The 19,526-nt window shown below is 44.8% G+C and overlaps 1 protein-coding gene across 1 annotated transcript in view; it reads right to left on the bottom strand.

Annotated features, from left to right (window-relative positions):
* HSD17B12 (hydroxysteroid 17-beta dehydrogenase 12) overlaps positions 1–19,526 on the bottom strand; it is a 142,779-nt gene that overhangs the window by 17,390 nt on the left and 105,863 nt on the right. Inside the window, exon 8 of the mRNA XM_078148633.1 lies at positions 14,147–14,181. Coding sequence (XP_078004759.1) covers positions 14,147–14,181 — 35 coding nt within the window. The remainder of the gene's footprint in view (positions 1–14,146; positions 14,182–19,526) is intronic.

Below are 19,526 nucleotides of genomic sequence, written 5' to 3'. Positions count from 1 at the left end.
TCTGTGACCCTGGCCTCTTTTCTGTTCCTCACACAAGACAGTCTTATCTCCCCCCTCTGGCCATTTTTCCTGGCTGTCCCCCACACCTGGAATGTTCTCCTTCCTCATCTCCACCTCCTGGCCTCCCTGGCTTTCTCTAAGTCCCAGCTCAAACCCCACCTTCCACAGGAAGCCTTCCCAGTCCCCTTAATGTTAGCACCTGCCCTCAGCTGATCACCTCCAGTTTATGCTGTCCACAGCTTGTCTGTCCAGAGTCATTTGCCTGTTGTCTCCCTCTTTAGACTGGGAGCTCCTCCATTGTCTTCTGCCTTTCTCTGTATCCCCAGCACTTAGCATGGTATCTGGCACACAGCAGAAATATAATCAGTGTTGACTGACTGACCGACATACAACACACTCCAGCCAAACTGACCTTCTTGCTGTTGTCTCAGGGTCCTAGGTTTTGCCCCCTCTTTGCTTATTGTTCACAATGGTTCCTCTATACCTTCTGACATGCAGCCCCTCATCCGATGCCCACCTTTCTGGTGACAAGCCTTTCTTAGCTTATTGAGGTGGGTGCTCAGAGAACAAACACAGAGTCCATACTGGGGCCATAGTTGACCTTTCTAGCTCAGCATCAGAGATCTACAACTTGGAAAGAACTCTTAGTGGCCCTCTACTCCAACCCAAAGACCCCAACAGGTGATCATGCAGAGGAGATGTCCTTCTCCCACCTTCCCCCTTCTTCCCCGTCTCCACCCACCCCAGAATCCCTTTCATTTTTGGATGGCACTCATTGGGAAGAAGTTTCTTCCTGACACCAAGCTTAAATCTGCAACTCCAGCCATTGCCATGGCCCAAGCAAAACAATCCCGGTCCCTCTTCCATATGATGGCCCTCCTAGACTTGAAGATGGCATTTCTAGCTCCTCTAGGTTTTCTGGTCTCTGGGCTAAGCCTCCCCAGCTTTCTTCAATCTGTCCTCCTTATGGCATTATCTTGAGGCCATTCAAAAGCTCAGCTACCCTCCTCTGGGCATTTTCCCATTTTCCAACGTTCTTCAAATGTGGTCTCCAGGAAGCAACGTGCCCCTAAACTGTCCCTATGTGGGCTGACCCAATTTTTATGGATCCAGTCCTGCTTACTCTCCTTTGCTTAGCACGGCTTCGACTGACTTGGCTTTTGGCTGTCATATTACACAGTATGAGTCTGAGTGCACTAAAAGCCCTACATCTTTTCCAAATGAGTTCCTTGCTATTTAGCCCTCTCGTAGTTGGTGAAGCCAATAATTTCTTTTAGCTCAACTTCACGACTGATGATTCATGATCCCTATTAAAATTCCATTTTATGATTTTTTTCCAGGAACAGAAGTCAAGCTCACTTGTCTATATTTTCTTTTTTTGAAACTGGAGATAACAATGGCCCTTTCTCAAGCCTGCAGGACCTCTCCAGATCTCTAAGGGCTTTCAAAGGTTAATCAAAGTGGCTCCACAATGCCATCTGCCAGTTCTTTCACACTCTAGGATGTTTGTCCAAGACTGGTGACTTGAACTCTATGGGAGTCAGATGATAACCAACCAGCCTTGCTGATCTTGGGCTTTCATTCTCCACAGACCATTTTTGTTCTATCCTTCCCTATCTAAAAAACATTCTCCTTAGAAGAGAAAAGTAAGAACCAGAGTAAGAGCTGGGTAGTTCAGCCTTCTTGCTCTCCCATGTTATGACCATTCCACACACTCTCAATCATAATCCTATCCCCTCTTTGGTACAATTCTTGTCCCCAAATACATGAAAAAGCAACTGTGCCTTTTTATTGTTTTTAGTGTTCCTGCCCTGGGCTCTTGTGCTCCAGACACAAAAGCTTCCTGGATGGTATCAGAGCTCAGAGAAGTATGGTGGGATCTGCCAGAGGTCTAGTTCTGCCGTCTGAGCCTTTGGAACCCAGGGTCACAGCCACACCACGACAACGATGGTCAGGAGGACTGGAAGGGGGAAAGCTCGCACATGCTCTTAAAACAAGTGAATGCATATTGTGCAATGCCACACTTCCCTGGATTTGAGGATGTCTGGATGTCAAAGAACCAATTCTACACAGTCCATGAGAGCCTACAGCTAATCTAACTTTGGCAGAACAACTCAGAATGTCTCCACATTCAGCTCCACAAGGCCACCCTGCTGCCGAGAGCTCAGAGGCCTGTACTCCACTGCCAGCCTGGCTGCTAACTTGCTATTGGACTCTTGCTAGACCTTAGTTTCTTCCTCTGGAAAATGAGAGAGCAGCTTTAGAGCTGAAGTTTTTTATTTCTTCTGTGTCCTAGACCCCTCTGGCAGTCTGGTGAGGCCAGTGGAAACTCTCTCAAGAATCGTGTTTAAGAATACAAAGAGACCAATTATAAGGAAAACTCTCCAAATAGAGAGTCCCTAAGGTCCTTCCTAATTTTAATGCCAGATGACTTTAAACCTTCTTATGTACCAGGCCTCAAAGTGCCCTGTGTCACACGCACAGGGTAGGTAAATCCAGCAATTAGAGATGCTCAAAAGGGAAGTTCAGAAGGTTAGTTAGAACCTAATGGCATTGGCTCTGGATTTTTGCCATAAATGCACACCAGCTACTTAGTGTAAAAAATAAATCAGTGCCACAGGTACACTTATGGATGCAGATCTACTGTTCAGGAAGAATGGAATCTCAGACAAAATGAACAGCTGGGCCTTCTTTTTATATACTCTCTTAGAAGATAATTTCCTTTCCAAAGCCATGAAGTTTCTGTAGGCTGACTCTGGCCTGACATGACATCCATTCATTTCTTCATTTGACCTTTTTTTTTTTTTAAAGTAAAGGCTACCGCTTTCATATTTATTGAGTACTTGGAATACAAAAATGACTTCCTCGAATCAACATCCCCTTCTCTAAGGATTTTCACACGTAGGAATGTAGGCTTCAGCATTGGAAGGGACCTTAGAATTCCCCTCCTACAATCCACTCATTTTACTGATGAAAAAACGAAGGTCCAGAGAAACGAACTGATTTGTCCCCCAGCTGGTAAGTGCACAAGCAGAGCTGCGTTTGAATCCAGTTCCTCGGGCTCAAAATCCAGTGGATTTTCTGCTGTAGTCTGCTTCCTCTGCACTGTTTGTAAAAATCTATTCTTTGGGCATGATGGGAACAACGAATGGGATGCATACTACGTGGTTATTTATATCTAACTACACTTTATTAAGCTGAGCATTTGACACAGAGCATCTCACCGAATTCTCACAATAGTCCAAGAGGTGAGTGCTACAGGTGTTGCCCCATTTTACAAATAAGAAAATGGAGGTCTGAGGGGCAGCTAGGTGGCACAGTGGATAGAGGAGGACCTGAGTTCAAATGCGGCCTCAAACCAAACACTTGACACTTACTAGCTGTGTGACCCTGGGCAAGTCACTTAACTCCAATTGCCCCCCTCCCCCCAAAAAAAGAGGAGGTTTGGAGAAACTCTGTGATTTGCCTAGAGTCAAACAGCTACTAAATATCAGAGGCAAAATCTGAATCCAGGTCTCTTCTGGTCACAAGCCTTGGGATCTTTACATTGTGCCATGATGAGTTCACATTCGGCCTTGTGAAATTGTGAGTTTATTCAATGCTAATCACAGGATGTTAGTAAGGGGTTCTGAGATGTCACAGTAGGGTTCCGAGGAAATGCTATTATTCAAGGCACATAACACGAAGCACTACTATTTCTATCCATTTGCTGTCAAACTCTCCCTTCTCATGCTTCACTGGTAACAGGTCAACCCAATGCTTTCCTGAATTCTCACAAATTCTCAATCGGCGCCACCTGAATACATGATTTTACCTGTTACCAGTGCGCGCATGTAAGCAGAGGGAGGCAGCTTTGGAGAAGACTAGCACCACCATGCAGACAAAAGGCTATTTTCAAGTGTGCTTGCATTTCTAGCTCCATTACCCCACGTAAGCTGTGACATCAAGGCAGTTTCCACAGCAGAGGCAGATTCACGAATCTTGCTATATGAAGCAAGGAAGAAAAAAAAAAAAGACAGGTCTGTGCTTAACCACACACGCAGAATCAAATGAGAACAACCTCCAGTCTCCTGGGGCTTGGAAAGAGCAGGTAGGCCTTTTGGGATCTATGGTGGCATCTGCACCCAAGTGTTTGCTGCATCCACTTCCCTAGTTCACAACACACCTGCCCCTAGTCTATTTACCTGTCCACAAATATTTGCCATTTGATAGTCTGGGATGCAGCAGTCTTTATCGATCAGATTGCTTAACTGGGAGCAACCCACAATTCCACAGTGTCTCTCACAGGACAGTAAATAAGTGACATCCTGCTACCTCTAAAATACTGTGATAGAAAAGCTGAAATGGCAACCAGTGATAAAGCATCACCTTTGTAATTTATAAATGTATAATATCCAAGCCCGTGGCTGACCTAGGAGCCTGCCTTACCATGATTTAAATGCAAAGTCGTCAGTCTTCTGGTAAAATATGGCTCCCACTGTATCTTTACTACTCGGTAATTGCCCTCTCGGGGAGGAAGCCTTCATGCTAAAGCAAGATTAAGTTGGGACAGTGTCCCTTTATTTATCACCAAGAGGAGACCGGGTTTTGTTCCCTTCTCTGTATTTTGCTGTTGCATAGTATCCAGATCGTTAAGAGGAAGCCATGGTATGCTATGAAGAGCACTGGATTTGTGAATGAGGAGACCTGAGTTCAAATCTCAACTCTACAATAAGGTTCCCTTACCCTGGACACCTGGACAAATCATTAACCCTCTCGGGCCCTCAGTTTCCTCATATATAAAATAAGGAGGCTGGATGACCAGATTTTTAATGTTCTTTCCAAAAAAAATCCAAACAATCTATGCCTCCTATCAAACCAGCAATCAACAAATATTAAAGTACCTACCATGCACCAGGCCCTAGGCCTAGGCTAAGTACTAGGGTTATCAGGATAAAGAATGCAATAATACCCATTTACAAGGAGTTTACTAATAGGGGAGAGCAGAAGTTATAATCAGTAACAAATGAGTGAAGGAAGAGCATAAATATAAAGTTAATAAATTACAAATACACACCAAGTAGTTAAGCATGGGGAATTTGTCATGGAGGGGTCTAGCAGCTGAGGGATCAGGAAAGGCTTCAAGCAGAAGATAACCCTTGAGCTGCATTTTAAAGGAAGAAAGGGACTCCATAAAATGGAGCTAAGGAATGAGTGCATTCCAGGCATGGGGGCTGACTAGCGCAAAGACACTGAGCCAGGAGATGTAGCACAGCCAAGGTTAGTTTGGTTGGATTACAGAGTGTGGGAGGAGGGGGGCTGCCCAAAGGGCTGTAAAGGTTGTGGAGGATTTTAAAACCTAACAGAAGAGTTTATATTTGGTCCTAAAGGCAATAGGAAGACACTGAATTTGACTGGATAGGATGGTGACATGGTCAGGTCTGAGCTCACAGAAAATCATTCTGGCAGCAGTGTGGAGGACTGACTGGAATGGAGGCAGGGAATCTGACTAGGAGTCTGCTGCAATAATCTAGGTGAGAAGTGGCGGCTGCGAGAGGAGAAAGGGGAGTCATATGTGAGAGATGTTGTGGAAGTAGAAGTGGCAAGATTTGGCAACTGATTGAATGTAAGAGGGGGAGGGAAGAATCAGGAAAATGCCTAGCTTATAACTCTGCAAGGATGGTGGTGCCTTTGAAAGAAACAGGGAAGTTGGGAAGGAGGGAAGATTTAGAGGGAAAGGTAATGAGTTCGGTTTTAGACCTGTTAAGATTGAGATATCTCAGGGAAATTCAGTTAGAAATGTCCAGGAGGCAACTGGTGATGTGGGACTGAAGCTCAGGGGAGAGACTGGGACTAAATAGAGAGATGAGAATCATGTTTCTAGAGATGATGGCTGAACCCTTGCGAAAGTGATGAAAGTACCAAGAGAGAACATAAATAGAGAAGAGGACCAGGATGGAAGCAAGGGCAGCACACCCACATTTAAGGGGTGAAATATGGATGAGGAGTCAGCAAAAGGAGACTAAGGAGGAGTAAGATGGGGAGGAGGAGAACCGGGAGAGTCAGATCAGGAAAACCCACAGTGGTGAGAGAAGACAGGAAGAAAGGAGGGCCAACAACATCAAAGGGAGCACATAGGTCAAGAAGGACTGAGTCTGAGAAAAGGGCGTGGCAATTAAGAGGTAACTGGTAACTCTGGACAGAGCAGTTTCAGTAGAATGAGAAGGCTGGAAGCCAGATTACAAAGGGTTGAGAAGTAAGTGAAAGGGGAGGAAGCATAGAGACAGTAAGTCTCTAGGCTTCTTAGGGAAAAGGGAGAGAGATACAGGATAGCTCTAGGGGGAAAAGACACAGCTTGTAGATGTAATGTTGGTAGGTTTTTATATTGCACTCAATATTATCAGGTGTTTGATTGTTTATCCCTTTAAAACATAGTATGTGATGGAACTACATGCAAACTTGTTCATTTAAACATTAGTTGAATAAAGTAAAAATATCTAGTGAAGGTTTTTAAGGATGGGGAAGACTTGGGGCATGTTTGAAGGCATTAAGGAAGGAACCAGTTGATAAGGAAAGGTTGAAGATTTGAGAGGGGGAGATGACAGAGCCTGCATTTTGTTGATGAATACGATAGGATTCAACCACATGTATAGAGGGGTTGTCCTAAGCAAAGAGCAACACCTCTTTGCCAAAGATGGGGGAAGCAGGGGAGAGTGAGAGATGATAAGAAGGGATCTTGAAATAAAGAGAATGGGTGGAGCTCACAACGAATGGCCTTAACTTTTTCAGTAAGAGGTAAGATCCTCATCAGAGAAGGGAGGGAGAAGGAGCAGGTGTAGGGAGCTCAAGAAGGGAAGGGATTTGGAATAGCTTCTGTGGGCATGAATCCTGGATGACATTTTCCAGTCTTGCCTCCATTATGGAAACTTAAGATCTCATCAGCTTTTTGAGGCAGCTAGGTTGCACAGTGGTTAGAGTGTCAGACCTGGTGTGAGGAATGTCTGAATACAAATTGGCCTCAGAATCTTACTAGCTGTGTGAGCCCAGGCAAATCACATCATTCTGTTTGTCTCAGTTTCTTCATCTGTAAATAAGATGGAGAAGGAAATGGCTAACTACTCCAATATCTTTGCCAAGATAACCCTAAATGGGGCCACAAAGACTTGGATATGACTGAAACGACCTCACAACAACAGCTTTTTGAGTTGCTGTATCCCATTGCTGACTCATCCTGAGATTGCAGGCCACTAAAACCAGCTGAACTGCTGCCTTTCTCTCTTCACACACCACAAGCTCCAGCCACGCTGACCTTCCTGCTTTTCTTCACACATCTCTTCTTCAAGCCTTTGCCCAAACTGTTCCTCCTGCCGGCACCGCACTCCCTTCTTGCCTCTGCTGTTTATAATCCCTCTTTTCCCTCAAACCTACCTAAAATTTATCATCCTAAATCATCATCTCTCTGGAACCTCAGTTGTAATGAGTAATCTCTCATATTAATAATCAGTTATTGAATGGAGACCAGGATTTTTTCAGGAGCCTGTAGGTTGTTCAGTCAACGAAAGATGTTGCTGATAATGGGATTGAATTAACTTTCTCTCAATCTTGTTCAGATCCCACACAGGTAGGGAAGCCCACTGTGCTCTGCACAGCTTGGGGAGATGGTGGGGAGGAGATAAATTCTTTGATTAGACTGCCCAAGGCCGGACAATTTAGAATTAAATGACATAATCAAAGCTCTATCCCTCAGCCCCTCATTGGAATAGGTCTACCTCTCATTGTAGTATTCATTTTCTCTCATTAATTGTTAGCCAGTCAGGGTTGACTGCCACCCTCAGGAACCTCCCCTCTTCCAAGGGCACATAATTGTGAACCCACCACCATGATTTGTCTTTGGCATTCAAGAGTGTCACTGACCCATTTTATAGGTAATGACAGCATTATAACTAAAGTGATTAATTCCCCAGAAATTATGTTTCTCAAACTTTTTAAATGTCACAGTATGGAGATGATGCTTGTACTACATGTATCTCATAGGTACTATATCAAGATCCAATAAAATATTGGAAAGCCTTTTATAAACTAAAAAGTAGTCTACAAAGGCTATGGTATTGTTATTGCTACTATTACAAATGATCTCCAATTCAATTCTCTTCAATTCAGTTCAATAACTATTAAGCACCTATGGGCAAGGAAGTGTACAAGTACTGGACAGACAAAAATGAAATAGGCTCTGCTGGCTCTTGAGGAGCCTCATTACTAAGCCACATCCTAGTGGGAAGAAGACAAGAGGAGACAAATAAATCCCATCTGGAAGAGCATTTGGTTCCCCTTTCCAGTCTCAGCCTCATCCCTCACATACTACCAACGTCATCTTTCTATGTGCTGCTCTGACCACATTATTCTCCTGCTCAAAAACTGTCAATGGCTCCCCGTTGCCTACCACCCTTCTTATCCTGGAATTCAAGGCACTTCACAGTCTTGGTTTTCTTTCCAACACTCTTCCAAAATGGACTACTTCCTGTTCCTTAATCTCATGACACTCCCTTTTGTTTCGATATCTTTGTGCAACCACTTTCCCTCTCCAACATCCCCCCATCCTTACCCAGAACAGACTTAACCCCACCTCTGCCAACTAACATCCTCCCTCTTCTCTCAAGGTCCAGTTCAGGGGATGCTTCTTCTATGCAGTCTTCTCTGAGTCACAAAATCACAGAAAGTCTGCACTGGGAAGGATCTCAGAGTCAACCCTGTGCAGCCCACACAGAAACAAAAATGTACTCTACGACATCCTCGACAAGTGGCTACCCAGCCTCTGCTGGGGGAAAAGGCAGGAAAAGGAATGTTCGCCACCCAAGGAAGGACATTCTGCTTCTGTTGAGCTTTAACTACCGTACTGTCTTCCCTCTATGGAGCTGAAACATATTCTCTGCTACTTCCACCCAACGGTCCTACTTGTGCCCTCCCTCCCGAACCTGGAAGCCCAGCCTGTCTGCCTCTTTTGTGCATGATTCATCATCTTCTAACTTGTCTAACAGTAATCCATGGGCATGTCTCACCACCCCGCACTCAATTAGAAGCTCCTGGAGGGCAGAGACTAGACCTCTTTTCCTAATGGTTTTCTCCATCAATGACAGTGAACCACCACATTCAGATGGTGATATCACAGCTCCTAATGTTCCCCTCTACACAGTAGAAAAAGCACTAAAGAAAATGAGAAACAGGAAGCAGGCCCAAAACAACTAACTCGACACCAGGAAGGCCCTTGGAGGCCAAAAAATTCACGTCAGCTCAACAAGCGTTTAACATAATATTAGATGCCTACTTTATGTAAGCACTGTGCTGCTTCTAGGGCTACAAAGATAAAACTGAAAGCAGATCTCAAGAACCTTGTAACACTTTTCAGGGGATTAAGAATGAATCCTCAACATCTCTGAAAGATATGAAGACACCTAACAATTGGGGGAACAAAACTACGATGTTATTATTACCAAAAAAAGGAACTCTGAGGTTATAACAACTGACCCAGAAGCTATGCATCTCATCTCAACAAAATCTTTGAGAATTTACATAAAGAGCATCCTAGCTACATACGAGAAGGGAGCCAAAAAGATCGTTAAAACAATACTCTCCGGTTGGATGATCTCTTCTGGCACAGAAGGGCTCAAAAGAACGTAAGATCCAAGCTCCTAAGATCTCCCAGTGCTGGCTGGCTAGCTTTGGCATAGCAATACACAGCCTCAGGAGCACTCCTGCCACAAAGCATCCCCCACACCAGTGGCATCATTGATTTAAAGCTCCAAGGACTGACCCCAGAGGTTATCTAGTGCATATGAGGATCATAAATGATTCCACGACCCAGCAACTGAGATAACATCCCATCCTGGGACTAGTAATATCGACGAGGGCTCAAAGTGGGAGACGTGTGCTTCACAAAAGCATTGACCACTGCCCGAGAGGATGTCCAGCAAGGATGCCGAATGGAGGACGATAGCCCCATAGACTGTGAAATGAGCCAGATGCTTCTGCTGTTTGTGGATGACACTGTGCTGATTGCATCAATCCTTGGAACACTGCCAAGGCTCCAAATGAGATTCATCGTCACTCAAGAGCAAAGCTATCCATATAAAAAAACCATCTGGCTAAAGAATGCCTATTAGTCAAACGATGATTTGCTGCTGGAAGGATATACCATAGAGGCGGTCCATCAGTACTTGGATCTTAGACATCCATGACAGTTGGAACAATAAAATGAGCCCAGAATTGAGTAGGAGAGAAATTTCAATTGCATTTGGGAAGTTGGGCAGCACTTCCAATGATCCCCAAGCTTTTTCCTGCAACTCTCCCATATTTTTCAAGCCCAATATTTTTCTGGTGATATTGTATGGCTACAAATCACAAATTATTACAATCTTTGCAGAATCAGAACTGCAGCCTGTTCAAAGGGCAACAGAAAGCTATATGAAGTATAAATGGGCTACTATCATATGATACCCATGGTAAACTACCTGCAAAAAAACAGTGTAAAAGGTATCACAGAGAAGACCAACCAGAAAGGGAGTTGAGCTGATCCTGTAATGAGAGGGAGAAAGAACAGATGGCTAAACACCCTAACAAGCTGCACTCACACCCGACCACATACTATCAAAAGGTAGAGAAAAAGGGCCCTAAGCCGTTGGATAAACCCTTTGTGCAGGATTTATTATAGGCAAGGGTAAGAAGGGCAAGGATGAGTCATGGTCTGTGTTGTCGAAGAGGGAACTCACGTTAAGTGCAGTATGTACAAAGCAAACCTACTAACGTCTACTGAGCGAGGGATGTGAAAACCAAAAAATGGCCCAGTGCCAGCCCTGAAAGAGCTCCTGGTCCACCAGGGTTGTGGTGGGGGGGGGGGTAAGGGAGATGCACCATGCACAGAGATAAGCATTACAGAAAGTCAAAGGTGAGAGTTGCAAATGAGACATCCAAAGGGCTCTAGGAAAATATCAGGAGGGAGAGGATACTCGGAGCTGGGGAAATAAGGAAAAGTTCTCCGAAATAACAACACATGAGCTGAACTGGAGACTGAGGAAGGAGTGAGGGCCAGGCATGGCCAACTTGTCTGGAACAGATGGTAGATGAAGAAGAGGTCTCAGGAGACAGGACTGGAAATGCACGCTGGAGCCAGAGGGTGCAGAGTCTTAATTTAGGCTAAGAAGGCTACTACTGAAGGCTACATCATTGTTCTATCAGCACTAGGGAGCCACCAAAGGTTTCCAAGTGGGAGAGTAAGAGTCATCGAACAGCATGATGTGGGGACTGAATGGAAGCTGACAGCTGGAAGCAGAGGCCTTCTAAGGCCTCTATCACAGTGCTGCATGTCTCAGGCCTTGACCAGAGAGCGCATATGCATGCTTTCAGGAAGCATCACACTATTGAGTGGAAGCAGGAGATGGAAATGGATTTCGACAGGTTCCCCCCACACCCCTGCCAAGGCCTGAGACACATGTCGTAAGCGCAGGCACCAAATCCCGAGGAGAATCCAAGAACTCCAGGGTCAGCCACATAATGAGAGCTCAGCATCCAAACCTTTATTGTACACAAACAGTGCTTTGTCGATGAAAGTTTGCAAACATTTAGCAGATGACAAAAAATTACCTACCCCACAACGTGTCATGATGCCACCTTAAGCAATAGAGGAGAAAACAGGCTATTTTTAGCTTTTCCCAAGTTGCTATGGCAACCACCTCCTGGCTCCAGCTGTCCACAATGTTTACAATTCCAGGGAAGTGGGAAGCGCAAGCTCCCTCTATCATGCAATTATGCACTTTCTACTTCTGCAGCAATAACACCATCATCCGATTGCAGAGATATTGGGTGAGTGATCAAATGTCTCAAGGCTACTGTTCTGGAGGACTGGACATTCTGTTATCTCACATCCAGAACTGAGCAAAGACAGCAGAGGAGAACAAAGACAATTTCTAAGGGATACATCTCTCATTCAGCGGTGTTATCCACCCCAGGAGCTTCAACAAAATCAAGGATGCCATTTACAGGCAGGGCACAGGGCAAGCTGTCAAGGCTTGCTTAGTATGATATATAAGCAAAGGCTCCAAGGGATGCTTTAGAAATTGGGGGGGTGGGGCAGTACTCTGTCCTAGCAAATGATGGTGGAAGGGGAAACGTGTGGTCGCACTTTCCTCTTAACCCAATGCACTGCACCTATATTCCTCACTGGTCCCTTAGCACTGACTGCAGCAAATCTGATCTGGCCTGGCCTAGCCTAACCTACCCACAGATGTCAGGCTCTCCCACAAACAACTCCCTCCCCACCCTTTCGCTCTTCTTTCTCCTCAGCCCAGGAGCCTACAGTGGCTCTGCGCTAGATCGAGTCAAAGACACAACCAAACTTGGGCTCCAGAGATGCTTTTGGGGACAACCTCCACAAACATTTGGACCACTTTAGAAAGCTGTCCTCAGGAAAGTTCACCCTTGCTTCTAAGTCCACCCAGTTCACACAATTTGTGTGGCTTGGCTTTCTCTGTTGTTTAATCTAATTTTCTTAGTAAAGTTACCCTTCAAAACCTGCAATCTGCTTCTGAGTTTGCCTGTGGTGTGTTAACTAGGTGTTTCCACACCCAGATCCCTGGAAGGCAGGGTCCAGTCCAGTCCAGTGTATCTGCTGCCAAAGCCAAAAGGAGAGCTGAGATTGAAGGGGTAATCCCAGATGATGATGATGAGAGATGGTGAAGCCCCTTCCCTCTTGGGACCGTGACAAACAAGGCTCCCAGTGACTCAGTATTATTCACGGTAGGGATTACGTTGACTCCAAAGACATCTAACAGACAAACTCAAATGTCTAATAAGAAGTAGACTGGGATGGCAGCACTCTTAAGCTATGGATCACACTGTGATCAAAGGATCTGAAGCTAAAATCAATCACCTAGACCAGGAGTACTCAACCTATTGGTGCCATGGGCCCCTTTAGCCATATACTGAAGCCTAGGGACCCCTTTTCTGAATGTAGTTGAAAAAAATAAAATAAAGTACATAGGCTTACCACAGAAACCAATTATATTGAAATACAATTGTTAAAATACTTTAAAAACAAGTTCACGAGCCCCTGATATCATCTCATCAAAGCTTTTGGGGAAATAATCTTTCCACAGGCGTCCTGGGTAAGGAAGATTCTTCCTCTAGGCTGCTAACCATCCTGTGCTGACTGACCTCATTAATCCCTGTGGGTCTTTTTGACTTTGGGCACCTTTGCCTTTGACCTGTCTCTCTGTCTTGTCCTGGCTGAAACAAAAATCTCTAGCTGTACATTAAGGCTGATTCTACTCTTTGATGAAGCTTGCCTTCTTCACCTAATATTCTAAGCCATCATCTAGACTTTGTCTTCCTAGTCATCACATGGCCTCAATGGTAGATGTGGTCTTTCTCTAATTAGAACTTTTGAGCAATACATACATACATACATACATACATACATACATATACATACACACACACACACACACGTATATGTATATATAGAATTTTTCCTGAGGTACCATAATGCTGTTCTTAAGAGTGTGTGACATTTTAAACATTAAGACTCCATAATATAATTCCCAAGAAGAGTAAAGCCCATTCCAATCCAATACCAGTTAGGGCCAAGGTGAGACCAGCACATGTTTTTCAGGTTCTTTTCCTTACCGGGTTGGCTCCCCATACTAGAATTTTCCATGCTATGCCTATGTACAACATACACCCATTCTCCTCGCCAGAATTCCAAAACAGAAGACTGTGTCTTGGCTAACCAAACCCTAGAGATCTGGGTTACAAATGGAGAGGAGTGCACAGCTTTAAAAAGGTTCTTCCCAGGAACATCCCAGGAACCCTAACCACCCCCTCAGAAAAGCAGGTTATTGAGTTAGTGGGGATGACTCAGACAGGCTCTTTAATTCTGGTCTAAAGAAGCCACCACAGCCCTGGAGAGGGGGAATAAAAAGGGAATCAAGTGGAAATGGCTTCCACCAGCCGATGACTCACACACCATGGCCATGACTCACCTCAGTATCACTCCAGAAGTTAAAATGGAGGCTAGCTTGATTAGTCACCATAATGAATTTTTCAAAGAAAGGATTCTCCCCTATAAATAATACTGAACTCCGTCGATATAGCATTTGTGTGTGAGCTCATGACTCACCTTTCCAGCATGCCGGGCAGCACCAACTGTGTCATCTGCAAAAAAAAAAAAAGAAAGAAAAACAAAGCATCTGTGATACCTGAGGATGCAAGCAAAGGACAAAGAAGGGAGAACAGCCACCCCCCCAAAAATGAAGGGAATCAAAAAGTCTCTCCCCACAGTAATTTATTTTTATGTACTACATGGCATTTGGCTGTGTGAACAGTGCATAAAGAAAATCAGACGAAATTACTGGAGATAACACTGGGAATGCTGTCAGGGGGCCAGGATAAAATTAGCCTTGCCTGAAATCAACATGGGGCTAGAGATTCTGAAATGCAATGGGATTTCTGATGAAAAGGACACTTACTAAACCTTCTTCTTATAAAAGGGCACATGCTACCACAGGCAGACATACTGCCTAGCCTACTCATGTTGCTAAAACTTCCTCATCTTCTGAGACTCTCAAATGCCTTTGATTTTACAGAACTAGACACTTTTTCTAAAACTATATCAAAAAGCCACAATATCTTACACACCAACAACATCTTCAGATGATCTTAAAGCATCTTCAGATTACTTTCTTATTGTTCTAGCCAGAAAAAAATAAAACTGTGGACATGAGAAGCAAAAGAACAATTAAGTGGTTATAGCTCCATAATAGACCAGCCATGAATAAACAGCACAGGCATGCCTTGAGCCGGGAGGGCCTGGACGTGCTGGTGCTGAGCATACCTATGATAACGGTCACCACCATGACACAGGGGTTAGACTCCATTCGCTAAGGAGTCCCCCATTCCCTGCTAGCCTCTTCCCAACGTGGAGGTCACACTGAGAAAACGGGAAAGCCAATGAGCACTTGGACCAAGGACGGCATCTGTTTGGGGGTGGGGCAGGGGGGAGAAGATACCTCACCATCAGGCGTTACGTTATGTCTCATCCTTGATGTTTTGCCCACATCAGGCCCTCAAACTAAATATTTTAAAAACTACATTGTCTTCCTGAGCTTACTGTGGAGTGGCTCACCTCTAGAAAGCCAGCGACCAGGAAGGACAGGGGACTGACCTGTTGTTTGCTGTGGGATAGGGAACTCTTTGGCGAGGAATCAGCCCCTTCTCAGCAATTTCCAGCCTTACAGAAGCAGAGAGTGCTGAGGGGTTGAATGCTTTGCCTAGGGTCACTCAGTGGAAAGAGGACTTCAGTCCAGGTCTTCCTAGCTCTGAGTCAGGCTCTCATCCACTACTACTGAAATGAGAATGTATTCAATTCAGCCACTATTCCACATTGCCTGCCACTATTGGAATTGTCTTTACCACAGAAACCCACCAAACTATCTAATAAGGCTCAAAAGGGATGATCTTCAGTAATAATTTTTAAAAATATTTGATTAACCGCTCCTAGAGGAGATCATAGGACTCTGTTATTACGCCCTACAGCCTGGTGTCCAGGACCCCTCTGGAGAAGCTCTTGGACCTCTGCTCAGAACAATGTTTTTAAATGTATACAATAAAATACATGGGATTACAAAGGATTGAAACAGTTATCAAAATATGAAAAAAATCCAAGTTCTTGGACCCCAGACAAAGTAGCCCTCTAAATGATAAAGCCCTGCAGGCAGACAAATTCCAACATTATCAAGAAGAAACTTGATCAAAGACTTAATGCTAATAAAGCCCAATGATAATAGCTATGGTCCGCTAAGAGCCCCCCACTAGCAAAGGGAGCCCTTGGGAACCAGAGCTGGCTTGTGCTTAAGCACTTTTCTTCTATGACCTCTCAAAGACTGAAGGTCCAATTAGCCAATGATCAACTTGTCGGCAAAGAGCCATCAAATGAAAAACAGATTTTTCTTCCTTATTATTCATTGCCTTCACACTCAGATCCCAATCCTAAATTTACTTTTCCTTGATAATCCAACGCTAAAAATAATCATAACATCAAAATCCCTAAGAAAGGTTGTGCATATAGCTACATGTTCTTATGAAACTCACTTCCTACCTTTTTTTTTTTTTTTGGCGAGGCAATCAGAGTTAAGTGACTTGCCCAGGGTCACACAGCTGGTAAGTATCATGTGTCTGAGGGCAGATTTGAACTCAGGTCCTCCTGATTCTAGGGTCCGTGCTTTATCCACTGCGCTACCCAGCTGCCCCTCACTTCCTACTTTTTACATAGCTTGTCTTTACTCAAGAGGCTCCGTGCCATAGTGGAAAGAGGAAGACCCTGGAAGTCAGAAGTCAAGTCCAGAAGCTTTGATTAAGTGCTCGCTATGTGCCGAGCACTGTGCTAAGTGCTAGGGATACAAGGCAAAGGCTGCCTCTGTTCTCAAGAAACTCACAGTCTAATGCCGGGGGGGGGGGGGGGGGGGTGTAGAAGGGAGGATTTGAGCTGGCACTTGAAAGGCCTTGTAGGTGAAGAGGAAGAAGAGCGCTCCAGGGGTGGAGGGCAGCCAGTGAAAACACTCAGTCAGGAGATGACAGAGTGTCAGGAGCAAGAAACAGCAAGAAAGCCAGCGACAGCAGACGTGGGGTGGGGAGTTAGGGTGTGAGGTGTAAGGAGTTAGGGCTTTGAATGCCAAGACAGGATTTTACTTTTGATTGTGGGGGTGAGAGGGAATCATTGGAGTTTTTTAAATAGGGGGTTAGCATGGTCAAACCTGCACTTTAGGAAGATTAATTTGACAATTAGATGGAAAATGAGTGGGAGTGAGAATAGATTTTGGGCAAGGAAACCAACCAGCAGTGGGAGTCTAGGCATGAGCCAATGAGGGCCTGCACCTGGCCCTGGCGGGCAGTGTCAGAGGAGAGAGGGAGGTATATAAGAGAAGTTTCAGGGGGCGGCTAGGTGGCACATCGGATAGAGCACCAGCCCTGGGGTCAGGAGGACCTGAGTTCAAATCCTACCTCAGACATTTGACACTTAACTAGCTGTTGGATCCTGGGCAAATCACTTAACCCCATCGCCTAGCAAAAAAAAAAAAAGATATTTCAAGGAAAAATCATCAGGATTTGGCAAAAGATTGGTGGTGGGTGGGCGAGAGTGTGAGAGAAGTCACGGACGACCCTCAGGCTGTGAGAACCAGCTCCATCCCTCCCTGAGTGGGGGACAGCATGTGGCAGGGGACAGAATGCTCAACTCTGGGCAGAGGACAAGACTTCCAAGGCCTACTCGGCCACTGGGTGAGCAATGGAACCTCGGGCAAGTCACTTAAGCACTCGGGTGCAAGTTTCTCCCTGTGTAAAATGGGAGTCTGAGAAGGGGACCTCAGAGGTCTCTTCAGCTCCAAATCTATGATCTCCGACTACTGAAATGCCACTCATCCCACCCCTGCAGCTTCACTTGCCCTCTCTGTAGGAAGAATGATGCATATCCACGCTATTTTTCTCACAGCGCTGCTGTGAGGAAACAAAATAAGCTCTAAAGCCCTTCCGACAGACACAACAGAGTTCTGCCCAAACAAAGTTCTGGGGAGAACAAGCTCCAGTACTGTTAGTGGGTCAAAAGCCAAAGGCATTCTAGCCAGGGTCTGCGACATCAGGCTGTACGAACAACGTTACTGCAAAATGAGACCAGTCCAGACAACTCTGTACGGGATACAGCTGCATGTGAATGATGTGAGAGATGGCTATTGCTACGATCTTATGCAGTTTAAAAGTCCTAATTCCTATCATGTTTCATCTCTATTTTTAAAATAATCTTTTTTTCCTGCACATTCAACATCAACATAATGGATTCACTAGGGCCACGTTACATTACAGTCTCTTTACCATAAAGTTGTAGAGTAAATCGTTTTAAAGAAGTTATCACAAGCATTCTTATTTATAACAGAAAGGGATCAGACTCCATCATCGCTAACATGCCATTCAGTCCAACCCATAACTGGCCCCAAATCCTCCATAAAATCAAGCATGACAAGCAACTGCCCTAGAGAGCCACTTATAACCTCTGTGCCCGGAGAGATCAAAACTCTCTTCCCTGGCCACTTGCCCTATCTGAGCTATACGCTGTCTGCCCTCCTCCCCTCCATTAGAATACAAGCTCTTTAAAGGCAATACTGTCCAGGATTGGGTAGGAATGTCCAATCCAACAGCCTCATTTCTACCGCAACAGTGCTTTGCATAGAGTACATGCTTAATAAATGTTTATTGACTGCTTAACAAGAGGCATACTATTGACCTGACTAAAATGGTGATAAATACACCAGATCCAAGGAAAGTCTGATTCAATCCAATTTAGAATTCTTTTGGGTATATGACCAAGAAGCAATCACATGAGGCATCCATCAGACACAGGCTTTGTCTGCTGCCAAAGCTACGCACAGTCTGGTTAAAGAGTTCTGTTTCTATTCTCTTTGCCAAAAAGAATGGACAAAAGGAAGTAGATACCCAAGATAAATGAAGAAATGGTAAGAGAATGCTTAGTCCTCCTTGATGAAACTGCATTAGCTGGCTCAGATAACTTAGCTCCTTGGGTAATGGAAAAAAAAAGGCAAATGAGAATGCTGAACCACTTTCAGTGACATTTGAAGGATCGTGAAGAACGGGGGAGGTGCTGCAGGACTGGAGAAAGGCAAACGTTATCATAATTCATAAAAAAGGAAAGAGAAAGGAATCTGCAAACTACAAGCTAGCAAGCTTGACTTCGATGCCTTGTAAAATTCTACAACATGTTACTGAAGAGATGGGTCATGAACAGCGTAGAAAAGAAGAGATGATCGAAAAAACCAGCACGGCATCGTCAAGAACAAGTAGACCAGACCAGGGTGATTTCCTTTCTGCTGGCGTTACCAAACTCGTAGACCAGGGGAATGCTACAAAAACAGTTTACCTAGATCTTACAAAAGCATTTGATAAATATCAGCAGGGCTGCTGGAAAACAGGTGCATTAAAGCACTGGGGCTAGAATAGGATCTGCTCCTGCCATGCTGGAAAACAATTTAGAGCGATGCCCACAAAGCTGTCGAACTGTGCAGCTTGACCTAGCTTTGACTCGGTGATCCTGCTACTAGGTCTGTATCCCAAAGGGATCAAAAGGCGAGCACAAAGGCCCACAGGGACAGAAGGCAAAGTTTTAGAGACTAAGGGATTGGGCACTCATAAAGACAAAAGACTCGAGAACACTCATTCACACGATGACTCGTCACAGTCCCACGGGACTAATGACAAGCCATGCCAGCCTGCCTCCAGATGGTGCTGGTGTTGTTTGTCCTTCGCTTTGTTCTTTGTTTTTCCTAGGCAATTGAGGTTAAGTGACTTGCCCAGGGTCCCACGGCAAGCGACCGAGGCCGGATTTGAACTCAGGTCCTCCTGACACCAGGGTCAGCGCTCTATCCACTGCACCATTCTCCTTTGCTCTTAAAGAGGACCATGACATCAGGAAGGTGATGCCATGACTTCCAAGTGAA

The sequence above is a fragment of the Phascolarctos cinereus genome, unplaced genomic scaffold (genome assembly GCF_003287225.1).
Source record: "Phascolarctos cinereus isolate Bilbo 61053 unplaced genomic scaffold, phaCin_HiC Scaffold_9;HRSCAF=440, whole genome shotgun sequence".
NCBI classification, from domain to species: domain Eukaryota; kingdom Metazoa; phylum Chordata; class Mammalia; order Diprotodontia; family Phascolarctidae; genus Phascolarctos; species Phascolarctos cinereus.
The sequence above is the reverse complement of the archived record's forward strand: the minus strand, read 5'-3'. Positions and strand labels throughout refer to the sequence as shown.